The sequence below is a fragment of the Hippocampus bargibanti genome, linkage group LG04 (assembly GCF_051943395.1).
Source record: "Hippocampus bargibanti isolate YZ-2025 linkage group LG04, ASM5194339v1, whole genome shotgun sequence".
Lineage (NCBI taxonomy): Eukaryota > Metazoa > Chordata > Actinopteri > Syngnathiformes > Syngnathidae > Hippocampus > Hippocampus bargibanti.
Genome location: NC_142737.1, coordinates 13,894,381 through 13,910,322, shown reverse-complemented (window position 1 = coordinate 13,910,322; position 15,942 = coordinate 13,894,381). Strand labels below are relative to the sequence as shown.

General features: G+C 38.2%; 1 protein-coding gene across 5 annotated transcripts in view; it reads right to left on the bottom strand.

Annotated features, from left to right (window-relative positions):
• Positions 1-15,942, bottom strand: part of ntrk2a (neurotrophic tyrosine kinase, receptor, type 2a) — a 104,377-nt gene that overhangs the window by 75,970 nt on the left and 12,465 nt on the right. For 2 of the 5 annotated variants that reach the window (XM_088994170.1, XM_088994171.1), the window contains exons 6-13: positions 11,823-11,956; positions 10,296-10,428; positions 10,060-10,131; positions 8,397-8,645; positions 8,245-8,271; positions 7,084-7,095; positions 6,959-6,996; positions 6,794-6,893 (exon numbers count right to left, since the gene is read on the bottom strand). In XM_088994170.1, coding sequence (XP_088850296.1) covers positions 6,794-6,893; positions 6,959-6,996; positions 7,084-7,095; positions 8,245-8,271; positions 8,397-8,645; positions 10,060-10,131; positions 10,296-10,428; positions 11,823-11,956 — 765 coding nt within the window. The remainder of the gene's footprint in view (positions 1-6,793; positions 6,894-6,958; positions 6,997-7,083; positions 7,096-8,244; positions 8,272-8,396; positions 8,646-10,059; positions 10,132-10,295; positions 10,429-11,822; positions 11,957-15,942) is intronic. The other 3 variants (XM_088994173.1, XM_088994172.1, XM_088994174.1) reach the window with 3 other exon arrangements.

The following is a 15,942-nucleotide window of genomic DNA, read 5'->3' as shown; positions in this document are numbered from 1 at the left end:
AGGGTTATTACAATTTTACGAAGAATAATTAAGTTGTAACGCGTGATTTGCCTTTCACGAGCAACATAAACAATATGTGGCGCTCTAGATTTGGCTCCTGGAACTTGACTTTGACACCTGTAATTTCGTGGCTTCACTGAAGTTTTGAGGTTGGGGATTCCGACTTGGACATGTGTGGAGTTGAAATATGCTCACAGTTTTTTTCAAGATCCCTCATCTTCCGCCCACATTCCAAAATCATGCATATTTGGTTCACAGAAGCCTGAAAATTTTCTATAGGTGCGAATATGAATCATCCAAATCCAAAGTTAACGGAAATAGACTCCAGCTCACCCGCAACCTGCACGAGGAAGAGCGCGATAGAAAACGGCAGGCTGGAGAGCATAACTTTATCCATTTATGCAGCGAGGCCGTTGCGATCGACAAACCAAAGCTGTCTTGTGTGATGGGAGAACAAGAGAGGGAGGGGGCGGATGTGCCAAGCATGCTCAGTAGCACATCAGGCCTACGGTGGAGTCGGGTTGACCTTGAGGGTGTCATATCAATCGATCATGACTGAGGCTGCACGGATGCGTCGGAGGAAGTGAGGGGAGGGGGAGCTGTTCAAGTTTTCCAAACAAGGAGAAAGCAGAAACCTCCGCGAATGATGAATCGTTGATGGCGTGTGGACAGCCAAAGCTTGTCTTCACGTCAACTTCAGCATTCGTCTTCATTTCCGCAATTGGTCCAGTTGGCTCAGCAACTTCACTTTCTCTCACCTTTTTTTTTGTACTCTTGACCGGCATGCTCACGCTGTCAAAACTCCAAATATTTGGATTTGCCTTTATTTGTTGGTCATATTTGCATTATTTTATTGGTGTGGATAACTAGAGCATTGATCAAACTTTTTTTAACTCGTTCACTGCCATTCCTGAATTTATTCGGGAATTGAAAAGCATGATGTGGAGCGCATTTCAATAACTCCAGACCCATTTAACTTAGAAATTAACTCTTTTTTTCTGAAGAAAGAAGAGAGTCTCAGGTTTATTACGCTGCATTGAATGTTTATGTAGTCGTAAAACTCAATGTTCTGTGGGTCCAGCAAGTTGAGTGAAAATCATAAAAACCCTGGCACTGGAGTGGACACATATTTCGTCAGGCAGTGAATGAGTTAATATTTGAAATATATGATTAATTATCTGCTGTTTCCTGAAATCTACATGAGTCATTTCGATTATTGGTTGGAATTTGGGGGGGGGGCTTATGATACATGTGTTCAGGTTTATTAATATTCACTTTATCTCAAGGCAACTGCAGTTGTAGAAAATGGGGTGCCTGTCCAACCATTGATAGAATGATTTTATGTACACATCCTTAAAGAACAACCGACGCCTCCGGACAAGTTGTGTCCATAATTTGTAAGATCACTTCAAATGACTTCTACTGAGCGTATTTTACAAAGATTCCACCGCATATAGCTATATTTTACGTTATAAGACTCGCGCTGAACATTCAGGAAGTCTGGTGTTTGAGTTGGTGACGTCACGGTAGGTATTGTCTGACCTGACACTGACCGAGAAAGCGACACACAATGCATTTTGCGGTACTTTGGTCTGAAAACTTCTTGTTGATCCGTGTTGATGGTGAAATTAGAAGGAAAACACATAAATAACGTGATGGTGAATCCTTGTGTGTTGCACCATGACTACTATTTGATACTCGCTGACACAAATTCCCAGCAGACAAATCAGCCCATTTCCAACGGAGCTTGGGTGCCATCTTGTGCATTTTCTGGGACGCTACATTGCTGTCATTGATGGCTTGAATTGATATGGGAGGACTCCTTTAATCGATTGCAAACATTTATGCTGTCCTCTTCAGAACTATTTGAATCATATTCATAACTGGATGAGTAACAAGAAAGCATCTTCTCCAAATCTGAACTCCGTGAGCCCATTGTTTTGTTTCTTGAGCAAGGCAAGACGACCTGGCGTGACATCACGAACTACAGGGGGGGGTGGACTTTCTGAAAATCCCCAGTTTCGAGCTGATTTGTGGCAGTTTTTGGACACTAAGTCATTTTTATTGGTGTTTTGCATTTGACCAAATATACATGCTATAAAAAAAAGATATGCTATAAAACGTTTTTATGATGTTGGTTGGAAACAAAAAAATGGTGTTGGTTGTCATTTAAACATCTGATGGAAGTTTAAATTTCTACTCTTTTGCATTTTATTAGTTTAGTCTGATTGTGAACTCCCACTTTTGTATCTAGTAGCTCTTTTGAAATGATGTCATTTCCCCTGTATAACTACCTCAGGTAAGGGGGGGGCAATCTCTCTCTCTCTGTCCTCCCTCAATGGAGTCACATGTTTTACACTGTCTCGAAGATTAAAGAATCTTTTTGTTCTCTACCTTGGTTCATGGATCTATCACCATACGATACAATACAAAACATATTGATTTATATGGCAACATTTGTAATCTAACAATAGAGTTAATCATGATTGAACTACAGTAAAGTCTCGTTACGTTTTGATATCGGTTATATCGATAGTACTGCTTATTACGATACTATTTCTATGAACGCAAGGAGAAAATGTACATGCCGCAAGATTGGATATATCGATAGTCCGGTTATATCGATATTTTTTCCGACTCCCGAGAATATCGATATAACGAGACTTTACTGTATTTCTGAAGGTCTCTCAGCAACCTGCTCTAAATTTGCCTACATTTTATCATCACATCATGTCAAAGCCGAAGAGTAAACAAAGCTGCGGTATGAACACAGATATGCCCTCGGTGTGACAGGCTGATACCCGAATCTCTGGATGAAGAGTGATCTAACATCCAAGAGTAGAGAAATAAAATCCCAACTTTATGGAAGCTTACTTTTATGGGGTGTGACAAGGTTAAAATAGCCAGTTATGCCTTTGAGCAAGCACCATTCACTCGCAGTCGGGAAGCGGACGGTTAAACGCTTCTGCACTTTGAGGGACTGTCATACTCTCCAGAAGTGTCGAATAGCAACTCAAATAAAAACCATTGGTGTCACTCCAAGGGTGAAAAATGAACTATGAACAAGCTTTTGATTATTTGGTCCCCAATGGACCGTGAAGAAACAAGGTATTATCCTACTTAGAAATAAAGTAACTGCTTCCCATTGTTTCCCATGAACCGGAACAGACCTGGGAATTTCCGCGGCATGCCGGTGATGTGTTGCACCTTGGTGGATATCATTTCGCAGCCATCTGCCATCACTCTCAGACACGCTCGTACAACAAGCCCATAAGCGCACACATTACTGACATAAAAGCACCATCCGGGTGTATCAAGAATCGGGCATATCGTAAGAAACAACCTGCTACCAAATGTCACCCATTTGTTATTGATGAGAGAGGAGCACAATAACTACAAACTTATGAATAATGTAAACATCAGTGATAGCAGTGAAATGGTTGACACACAGTAACACACAACAAAACCACTTTTTTCCCTCTTACATATCTTTTCAGAACATGTAGCGTGATACGCTCACTTCTCACATTCTCAACTTGACTGGCATCATTGTTGATGTTGTGCGCGCGCGTGTGTGTGTGTGTGTGTGTGTGCGTGTGCGTGTGTGTGTGTGTGTGGTACAGCGTCTGTAGGCTATGCAATGTTCTGTCTTGCTTGTAACTATCAGAGATCTTTTCATTGAACATTGTTTACAAACTGGTTAGCATTTTAACTCATTCATTGCCATTCCTAAATGTATTCATGAATTGAAAATACGATGGTGTTGGGTTTTGGTTTTTCTTGCGGGAAGTGCCAATGAAGCGCTGGCCAGACCTCTGGAAATGTTTTTTCCCTTCCACTAGGGGGCAGCATTTGCCTTTTGTCCATGTTATAGCGCTTTGTTCTAGCTTCAGCTGTTGTTAAAGCGCTTTATCAACAATATGTACTGTATGTATTGAATTGTATTTTGTTCAACCGTCACCATTTCAAGCTCAAATATCTCCAGACGCATATAACTTGGGAATTAACTCTTTTTTTCTGATGAAAGAAGGAAGTCTAGAGTGTCTTACGCTGCATTGAATGTTTACGTAGTCCTAACACTCAATATTTTGTGGGTCTTGGAATTTGAGTGAAAATGACAAAAACAATGGCACTGGAGTGGGCACATTTTTGCACATCGTGCAGTGAATGAGTTAATATAGGTAGTATCATGTCACCTCTCTGTATTTTAGGCTCAAAATGTAAATTTTGGTGCTTCTCTGGGACTCAAACATAAATGTATTGTTGAAATGTGGAGTCACCAAGATACAGTACGGTGCGAATGTTTCTGATCAGTCGCCGTGTCCAGCCCATTTTTAAGAGGGGCTGAAGCACTGGCATAATTTGACAAATGATTGTTATTTTCATATTTATTTTTTACTGTTATATTTTACCAGGGTCAAAGGTTGTGGGAAAAACTGCAGTCGTTTGTTGAAATGTAATAATTGAACAACAAAGATATAGTCCACTTCATTTTGCTAAAAAAAAAATAATAAGTGAAGGACTGAGAACTTCAGCGATACTGTCAATATAATCCTGGCCTTAGCATTTACACAAATTATGTTTTACTAAATCTATATCTTAACAGTGACAAGCAATTTCTGTCTTTAATTCAGCTTGATGCAAAATTTCGCATTCAACATTCACTCATATGCTCTGCACCTTCTGTCGTCTGACCCGCATCCATAAAACTTCGTAACACCCTCAGTTCTGACATCACAACATGTGCTACATCTCTTGAAGGAACGTTCGTGTTTTTTTCTTTTCCACACATATCTCGACATTACCGAGGCCACTTCAACACGTTTCATTCCAAATGGCCACATTTGTAAGCTTCTGGTGAAAGAAGCAGAGTAAAAACACAAACATGGAGCTCATGGCCCATCTGTCACGATCGCTAGCTCTCCCTGGAGGGCTATAAATCAATCTCGACCAAAATATTGCACTTCAACTGTCATAACTGAGACTGCAGCACACACTATTTATTTGAAAAGGCTTTGAGGGGGTTACATAGTGTCGAAAGTCTATACTTTATGAATCGCTCTAAAAGTTCCCATCACAAAATCAACACATGCATGTTAAGTGCAGCAGTTACGTTTAGTTCACAAAGAATGAGAAAGCCAAGCTAAGATATTAGCCAAAATCTACACACTACGTCACATTGGAAGGAAGCAAATGCTGATCAAGAGACATTGACAAAAACGGCAATCATATTGAGTGGAAAGAAATAAGAAAATCACCTACCACTTGGACTGGATGGATTCATTGAGAGACAGCCTTGTTTTTATTTTTTATTGTTTTTTTTATTATTATTATTATTTATTTTTTTATGAACACTGTGCTGTTCCAATGAGAGACAAAAACAAGGTTGGCAATTATAGTGGAACCTCAAAGACTGGAAGTCAATTTTCTTTTGTGATCTAAATCAAAATATTTAGTTCCATGTTGAAATAAAAAGATTTTTTGTCTGTAATTAAAATAAGTGTTGAGGAAAAAAAGTTAACCCCCCCCCCCCCCCTCAATATGAAAATGTATTGCCTCAACTTCACGTTCCTGGATGCGGCTAAGATAACAGCACCATAATGTGACATAACGGACTGGAAAAGTAACACACCATAACAGAACCCAACGCAAAGTACTCACCAAAGTACAACTTCATGTAGCATAACACACCATTACAAAACATACCATAACGTCACGTACTGCAAAAAGTTAATATATTGCAAAGTAACACAAAATGCTACAACACAAATTGCTTTTGCTGCAACATACTTTCCCATGACAGGCCTGAACTCTACGTGCCACAACTGCGTGCCACAAGTGTCAAAGTCAAGACCCGGGGGCAAAATCTGGCCCGCCACATCATTTTATTGGGCCCACGAAGGCAAATCGAACTTTTCAAATTCCATGTTGCTTGCGAAAGTCCGAACCAAAATTTCTAATTGTCCCATGTAAACTACAATAACAGTCATTTTTTATTTCAAATTTGAAAACAAGTTACCATATTTTCCGGTGTATGAGGCGCACCCAAAAGCCTTGATTTTCTTCAAACGATAACCCTTCGCTTTATATGCAGGTGCACTTTATATGTCAAGTAATATTGAGCCACAATAGGTCTCGCAACGACTGTCAGCAACCACCGTTGATATTTGGCAAACTTTGATATATTTATATATTATATTTCATTATTTTATTTTTCATTCATTAAATATGCGCCTTATATACCGGAAAATATGGAATCATGAATTTGCCGTGCAGTCTATATGTAATATGTGGAGGGGATTAGAACTTCTAATAACTTCCCCAAATTCATAACGGCCCCGAGAGGAAACCATAGCTACAATTTGGCCCGGCAGTGGCAAAAAATGAGTTTGACACCCTCGCAATGTACGATAACGTAGTCTAATGCGCTGCACGGTAACCAATGAGCAATGTGGCAAAATGCATCGTGCCAGAATGCAATGATTAAACATACCAGTCAAAATGCTATCATATAACAAATAGCAAGACAAAATTAGCACTCCTCACCAAAATGCACCACGAGCCTATAGAGTGATGTGTACTTTTGGATTTTGTGATTAAGCGAGGTAAAACGTTTCAGAGAAGTTGCCCACTTTTGGGGGTTTTTCATTTGACAAAAAGTAGAATTTCTCGAGTATACCTGTTTGGGAAACTGGCTATATTTCGTCTTCATGAATCCATCCATTCCACTCCAACATCGCGACATTCTTTTCAAATCTCCTCAAAACAGGACACGCAATGAACGCAGTCTTACCTTTGATGCCAAACTTGGAGTTTCCGCCAAACTTGAGAATGGCCAACATAATCAGGAAACCGAAAAAGGCGACGGCAGCGATGCCCACCACCACATATACCTGCCGATTAAGGATGAATTTAAAGCAAGCGAACGCAGCGGATAGAATGTTGATTGACGACTTACGGCCACTCTGTCCTCTGGCGGGTCTGAAGTGGGTCCATCTGTTTATTAAAAAAATGAAATAATTCTGACTTATTTTAATCAACATACTCAAGCTTCCACACAAAAAAAAACATTTTTAGCAGTACCTATGGGGAAGTCTGCAGCCAGAGAAGGTGATGTTAAGAAGCAGCCAGAGAGAAAAAGGGAAAAACAAATTAGACCACAAAAAAGTATCTCAACACCATCTTTCCTTTCCATGCTGCTAATAAATAAAGGATATCATCTCAAGTTTGTGAGTGCCAGGATTCAGCTTATTAAACCACACAAGCACAAAAAAACCACACGCATTAACCATGCAAAGCCGCAAAACAAATATATAAACGGACATTCGAATAAACATGAGCAGGAAAGCGACAGTAAACCGTCATCCTCAGTGCAAGGATGCAAAAATTAGCAAGTACAAAAGCAGAAAAGTTTTTAAATGTCATTAATACTGACAAAAATGAAATATAATTAAAAAAAATATATATATATAAAATGTCATATAATACTGTATTTTTTTTTCAATTGAAGTCAGACTATTACGAAACAAAAAAGCGTTCATTTTATTTAGAGAAAGTCCAAATTATCAACAGTCCGAGATTTAGTTGTAGGTTTATGCTCGTAAAATTTAGACCTTAGCACCAAAAATAAATAAATAAATAAACCACGAATAAATATACAATAAATAATTAATAAATATGTTATAAATAAATGATAAATAAATTACAAATAAAAAATAAATAATTAATAAATACATACATAAATGCTGAGATAAATACATTAAAAATAAGTAATGCATTACTAAATAATAAATAAATACATACTCAAATAGACAAATAGATAAATAGATAAATAGATGAATAAATATATAGATAAATCGATAATCACTTAAATAAATACATAGATAATGGTAAATAAATAATATTAAATAAATAAATAACTAAATATAAACATGTAAATAAATAATTAAAAAAATACATAAATATGTATATAAATAATTACATGAATAAATACATAAATAAATGCTTAGGTAAATAAATACACACATAAAAAATAAATAAATAGATACATTATGAAAGCAAGAAAGAAAGAAATCAATGACTTATAATGTCGAGACACCCATTAACATTTTGTTTTTTAATTGTACATTCTTGTAAAAAAAAATGTTCTCAGGATTTCGCCTTTTCCCTTATTTAATTTTTTATTATAACTTTTTTTGGATGAACAATTCATTCAAGAAAACACTCGGCATGTATTTCACTCACCGTAGTAGTACGAATCTTTGTCAGTTCCTGCACAAGCATAATCAAAAGAATGTCTTGAAAATCACATCAGACAGGCTGGCATAGACAAAACAAAGCCTTGCAGGAAAGCTTTGGATTTTGCAGAATTAAAATGTGGTGTGCGACATAATGACCTGTCAAGTGTGGGTCCTCACCGTCCCAGGGTTTATGCATAAAGTGGGCCTCCACCCGTTTCTGGTCTGTCCCGTACTCGTTCTTGGCCACCAGCGTGTAGAGGCCGTTATTGAGATGGGTGGGGCTATCCAGCTGCAGGCAGCCGTGATACTCGCGCTCCGTCACCTCATAGATCATGGTCTTGATGAATTTGTCTTCCATCACCGCTTTGTCATTCAGAAACCACTGCATGTGAGGTTCGGGGTTGCCTAGGAAACATAAAGATTTGCTTTTGGAATTCTGAAAATCCTTTGAATCAGTAAACTATTTGATTTGTTGGCCGCTGAAAATGTCTCCTTTCACATTTCTCCAAAACATCCATCCATCCATCCAATCTCTGTACTACTTGATAAAATTGTAAAATGATTCAAGTGGGATGATTTCCAAGAAAGTAGTGGCAATTTTATGCGACAAAAGTCATAGTATTACGAGAGAAAAGGGGCTGGGATGCAACTGTATGAGTATTAAAAACAGTATATTATGTGCAGCTAACTTTTCGTTTGAGATAAATTACTTAATTTTGGAGGGGAAATGCCTATTTTTTGTTTTGACTTCATTCCTCATAAAAATATACATCCATCCATTCATCCATCCATCAATCAATCCATTCTGTAATCCGCTTGTGCTCACGAGGGACAGATGCTGTGTTGGAGAATATCCCAGCTATCTTCTGGCAGCAGGCAGGGTACACCCTCAACTGATTGCCAGACAATCGGAGGGCACACATAAATGAACAACCGTGCCGTGATCACAATCACGTCAAAGGGACAATTTAGAGAACGTGTCAAACTGAAGGCCCAGGGGGTCAGATCTGGCCCAGGAAATCATTTTATGTGGCCTGTGTAAGCAGATCGAACACGTCAACTATTATGATGCTTTCTAAAATGGCGACCATTTTTTTTTTATTCCTATATGTTATAAATGAAACAGATATTCTCAACACTTTCTTGTTAACAAACCTCATTTAATAGTAAGTTAACTCATACGCTGCCATTTTCAAATTTATTCGGGAATTGAAAAGTGACCATTGTTTGTGAACATTGGTTTTTCTTATGGGGGTGCCGATAAAGCGCTGGTCACACCGATGGCAATGTTTTTCCCTCGCACGAGGCGGCAGCATTTGCTTTTTGTCCATGTTAGCGCGTTGTTCCAGCTTTAGCTGTCATGTATGTATGTATTGTAATGTATTTCGTACAGCCACCTCCATTTCTAGCTCAGGTAACTCCACATCCATATATAATTTAGGAATTAACTCCTTTTTCTGATGAAAGAAGAGAGTCTAGGGTTTCTTATGCTGCATTGAATGTTTATGCAGTCGTAAAACTAAATATTTCGTGGGTCCTGCAATTCTAGTGAAAATGACAAAAACCCTGGCACTGGATTGAACACATTTTTGCACATCGTCTGGCAGTGAATAAGATGAACAAGAGATGTGTCACAGTTACTCTTGATTTGTGTCATAATGGCCCTTCAAGGGAAACGATAACTAAAATGTGGCCTGTGACAAAAATGAGTTAATTCAGAGCGTTCCAGTAACTGCTCATGCATGTTTTTAGAATGTGGGAGGAAAGTGAAATACCCGAAGAAAAGCCATGTAGGCACGGGGAGAATTTGCAATCTTACCTGCGACACTAAAGGGGATACACCAGTGGTGGTCTGAGATGGCGTCGCTCAGCTTGGTGATATTTGGAGGAACTGAGATCATCATCATCAGCAGCAGCAGACACAAAAAAAGAAGGTTAGCGCGAGTGAAGCATGAGATGCATAGGTCTGTCTTATGCGGCTCTGCATGGAAGACTTTCATCTAATTGGATTTTTGCACCTTAAAGAAAGGGGATGGGGGGTTGTGGCAAACGTACAGAGTATATCCAATATCTGCGAGGATTCTTTCTCGCCGACGATGTTCTGCGCGGTACAGCTGATCTTACTGTTATGGTCCAACGATGACAAGTTGGACAACCATAGCGTGGAGATCTGACCTGCTGTCGCGATCTGTCAACGGAATGAAGCGTGAATTCATTTTAGTCAAAATAGGTGCGTTCAAAAGCCGTTTACACGTGTGATTTTTTTTCACTGCGCTCACGAGAGTATTTGCTGAAATTTAATTTTTTGCATACATTGTTGATCCGTATACTATACAGTTATTCTTACTGTCGGTATGACACGGAAAAATGTTTCAGTGTTACTTGAAACATTGACAGTACATAAAAATTCCCTATATTCCAGTGTATAAGGGGCACCCAAAAGCCTTGATTTTCTTTAAAAGCCCTGATATGCAGGTGCGCCTTATATATGTAGTGATATTGAGCCACAACAGGTCTCGCAACGACTCTCAGCAGCCACGACTCCATTTCCCCCTCTAGAAGAAGCACGTAATCCCAGCCTCTAGTGTCGCACCTTATAATGTGGTGTGCCTTATATTGGGAAAACTTTGATATATTTATATATATAATTTTATTTTTCATTCATCAAAGGTGTGCTTTATAGTCCAGTACGCCTTATATATGGAAAAAGTTTGAAAATACACCATTCTTTTGGGGTGGGACTTATACTCTGTTGCGCCTTATAAGCTGGAGAATATGGGTATTCATTAATTTGTCATGCACTCTCTATGTAATGTGTAGAGGGGATTACTTGAAACATTGACAGTACAAAAAAAACCATATTTTCCAGTGTATAAGGCGCACCCAAAAGCCTTGCTTTTCTTCAAAAGACCTGATATACAGGTGTGCCATATATGTGAAGCCACTACATGTCACGCAACTACCGTCAGCAGCCACCAACTCCATTTCCCTTTGTAGAAGAAGTAGTGCACGGTCCATGCTGGGTATATGAAACGTAACCCCAGCTTCTATTGTAGTGCCTTATAATGCAGTGTGCCTTACATTTGGAAACATTTATATATTTGGAAACCTTTTTTTCATTCATTGAAGGTGTGCCTTATAGTCCGATGCGCCTTATATATGGAAAAAGTTTGAAAATACACCATTCATTGGGGGTGCGCCTTATACTCCGACGCGCCTTATATATCGGAAAATACGGTACACACACAATATAGACACGGTGTAATTCAGAAACTCATATCAAATCTAACTGATTCTAATGTATATATGTTTCTATTTTTCCCCTTTGGAGCTCCTTCAATATGAAATCATCTTCAATTATGCTGAAACAACACCCCAAATGCAAATATTATCCATCTATCAGACAAGCGTGAAGGACTCCAAAGTGCAGAGTTAATTCTCTGAAAAGACATGAGCAATTATTCTTACAATAGCGGCATTAATTTCCGAACCCCGAACCCATTAGTTTGATTTACTGACGATGACTCAAGGCAACGATGCTTCATTGGGCTCATTTTCATGATTCGTAATGAGTGTATGGACCTCGTAGTTTGTGACCAGCGTCATGTTCCATATTAGATCTGGCGAGGGAACTCCAGAGGTGGTGCAGGACAGCTGCATGTTCTCACCCTCCATGACGGTCATTTTGGACGCCGTCAGTGTCGCCATGGGAAGCTCTGAGAAAGATAAGATGGAGGAGAAGGGAATTGTGGATTTGGCTTTCCTTCCAATTGAAACACTTTGCACGTAGAACACACACACCAAGTCAATAGAAAGACCTTGGATTCAAAATCGGCACCCGCGCCTTTCATGTGTGACAGCGCTCCCCGAATCCATACACACAAAGAAACACAGTGAAGCAGTTACACTCATTACCATGGCATTTCTCCAGCAAGCGGACTGCTAATAAACTAATTGGGCACAGTCACTTTTGTGTGGCTGTGTGTGTGTGTATGCGTCTGTACGCACATGAATGAATGAGGATAACAAAGAAGTGATGTGTGCATGACAAATTTGAGACCAGACAACAAAACAAATGTCATGCATATTAGCATATTTGACAATAAAGCTGACTTTGACTGACTTTGAAAAGGGAGATGACTTTTGACCTAAATCGACCACCTTATTACTCACAGTAATCAATGCAAAGACCAAACAAGATCCAGTATGTCATTCACGAATTTCTTTGTCTATAGATTGTGGTCATTGCAATGGGTAAATGTCAAAGATAAGAAAAAAATCAACACTGAACTGATTGAATGGGGCTGTTGCTTGAATTTGACCTCAGAGAATGTGAAAATTCACAATAAAGGAGGAAAGAAAAAAAACATCAAATTAAAGTCACTGACTTGGATTCACCAGACATTGTATGAATTTTGTCAATATGCACTAAAAAATGCACTTTGAAGGACCGTATTTTCTGGTATATAAGGCGCACATGCAAAAGCAAATCAAATTTGGGAAATTCTATGATGCTGGCTAAAGTCCAAACGAAGATGTCAAATTGTCCCTTGTAAACCACAATAACAGTCATTATTTTTGACTTCAAATTTGAAAATTAGTCACCGTATTTTCCTGTGTATAAGGCGCACCCAAAAGTCATGATTTTCTTCAAAAGATAACCCTGCACCTCATATGCCAGTATGCCTTATATGTGAAGTAATATTAAGCCACAACAGGTCACACAACAACTGTCAACAGCCACCGACTCCATTTCCCACTTTAGAGGAAGTAGTGGGTAACCACAGCCTCTACCGTAGCGCCTTATAATGTGGTGTGCCTTATATTTCAAACACTTTTATATTATATATGGAAATTATAACAAATTAAAATAATATTTTATTAAATTATATTTGGAAAACCTAAAGGTGCGCCTTAGTCCGGTACGCCTTTCTATTCGAAAAAGTTTGAAAACACACCATTCATTGCGGTTGCGCCTTATACATCGGGAAATACGGTATGTCATCAATCGACAGGATAACACTCCTTGCATTGACACCACTTTAATCACATTACGGTCATAATTATTCATAATATTTATTAATCAGTGCCATATAAAGGGGTTCCATTGTAAAAGTGCTGTTACCAATCTGCTTGTCCATGCCTGGATCCCAATCGGGTAATCAAAGTTATGTCCACCTTATGCATGAATTATTTGGGACCACATAAAAAAGAAGAGACAGTCCACACAAGGCTACACGCCAGTCAGCCAGAAGAGATGGCGAGGCGTTGACAGCAATTGCACATTAAACCGGACAGATTTCTTATCAGGTCCTTTGTCCATCGGCCTGTCACCACGCCAACCCACTTATCACCATGGCAACCCATTCAATCACCAGCAGAGACAGTAAAAGACAATCGTTTTAGCGGTGCCAGCTGTCATGTTCCAAGCACATATTTTAACACCCATCCTAAAATATACACTTTGTCCAATTAAAATGACAATACAGCAAAACACGAAGGCAATTGTAGTTTGCAGAACATGGGAAATTACTTCCACACTTGGCTTTTTGCTGTGCAACCAGCCGTGACATTTGGTGATTGTAATCCCTGCTTTGAGAAGCGATCAGAGGGAAAAACGGGCAGCTCGGCTAGTGGAAGATTTTGTCTCCAATTTGGCTCAGTGACACTCCACTGGCAGCGTGCATGTAAACATCTGGAAAGCCGCAGTGGGGGCTTATACACATATACACATATACATATATATACACATATATACATACATATAGACACATATATACATATACACACACACACATATGTATGTGTGTATATATATATACATATACACACACACATATATGTATGTGTGTGTGTATATATATATATATATATATATATATATATATATATATATATATATATATATACAAATATTTTTTTTTGAAATACCATTTTTATCGGATGCATTCAAAGTCATCATCATCACTGTCAATGTTATCACGCACTCCATTTATTTATAAATTTGGGAATTATGACTAAGAATGGTTATTTATCATCATTTTTTATATATATATATATATATATATATATATATATATATATATATATATATATATATATATATACACTATATATATTATAGATTATTTATTTTTGACAAAAGAGTACATGAGCCAATCTCGAAAAGCTACAATTGGACTCTTGTCCACAATGTTGCCTCATTGAACCCAATTGGTCTTTCTAAATAAGTTTATTTCCTTAAAGGTCAGTAGACCTTCTGTTTGAGAGCACCCATATGGTTTGACTTAATGTCATTACTTTTAAAAGACAAAACAATTAAATTAAGTATCTACTTTAATAACAACCCCAATTACCATTGTACCTTGTGCTTCTATTTTCCAGCCGCCTTTTAATAAATTCCCATGTTGTTATGAAAAGCATGTTATTGTGGCCCTCATGCAATAATTCAACCCAAGCGCACTTTCAATTCAGGTGCCAGGAAATTCACCTAAAGGAAGAATGGGCTTTGTGAATACTAAAGCCAATTGGTCTTAGTTTAGTTGAGTGGCTTTGTACACATCATAGAGGCCAGTGGGTAAAATGGTGTCTGTCCAAAGCTTAGGGACGACTACAAGATGGAAATTGAAACATTTTTGGTGCCTATGGAAGTGAAGAAGGGGCAAACATAAAATTTAATATATATATATATATATATATATATATATATATATATATATATATATATATATATATAATAAAACTAAGAGTCTTACTCATATGATGCAGGACAGAAGAACCAAAAATACTGCAAATTAGTGTTTGCCATCTAGTGGTGATTTGTGATATTACAAGATAAATATATTTATTTATTTATTTATCGTTTGTTTGTCTGATTGTTTGTTTGTTTGTTTGTGTATTTGGTTATTAATTTATTTATTGATTCATTTGTTCATTTATTTATTTATATCTTATTTTGATTTTTCAAGGGTCCCTTACCATTTTCCCATCTTTTATGAAAGGCGTTCATTGAATGTTTATCAGTAGTTTAAAAAAACTAGATTCATAATATATATGTACTTTAATATATCCTTGCATCCCATAAGATACCAATTTTCCGCCCATCCCTGTATCGGAGTCATGGATTTTACTGTCTTAGATATTATTTTGCGTTCAGTAATTTTAACTAACAGTGTATGTTATGAGGACTGACATATACAAAATGGATGATCTTGGCTTGTTTATGTCAAAGTGCAACTTCAGTAGTGAACCGTGTGAGACAATGCGAGAGATCAGTGCAGGCCCGAGGGCACAATCGCCATTCAGGCACTGACAAGTGGACAGACAGACAGTAGAATGCACGAGCAGACAAACACCCTGACAAAGCAAAGGCTAACCCTCCATCTGGACCTTTTCAAGTCCTCTGTGTAACCCTGACAGCCCAGAGGCAACCACCAGACCCTGGCTGCCTCTTTATGTGTCACTCTGTCAAAGGGAGCAGTGGTGGGCTTCCCCCTAATGTCAAAAATAAACTTGGCTAATGGACCGGAGGGAGCGGGGAGCGGATCAATAGGAATTATCAACAACACTGTTTGCATCCTCCGGGCATGCTTGTATTCTCTGCGTTCCGACTGCTCTGAGCAATCTCTGACCATGTCATGCATTTTGCGATTAAAAGTCTTTTCCAGGTCACTGTGTTTTATTTTATTTTAAACTGTGTGGT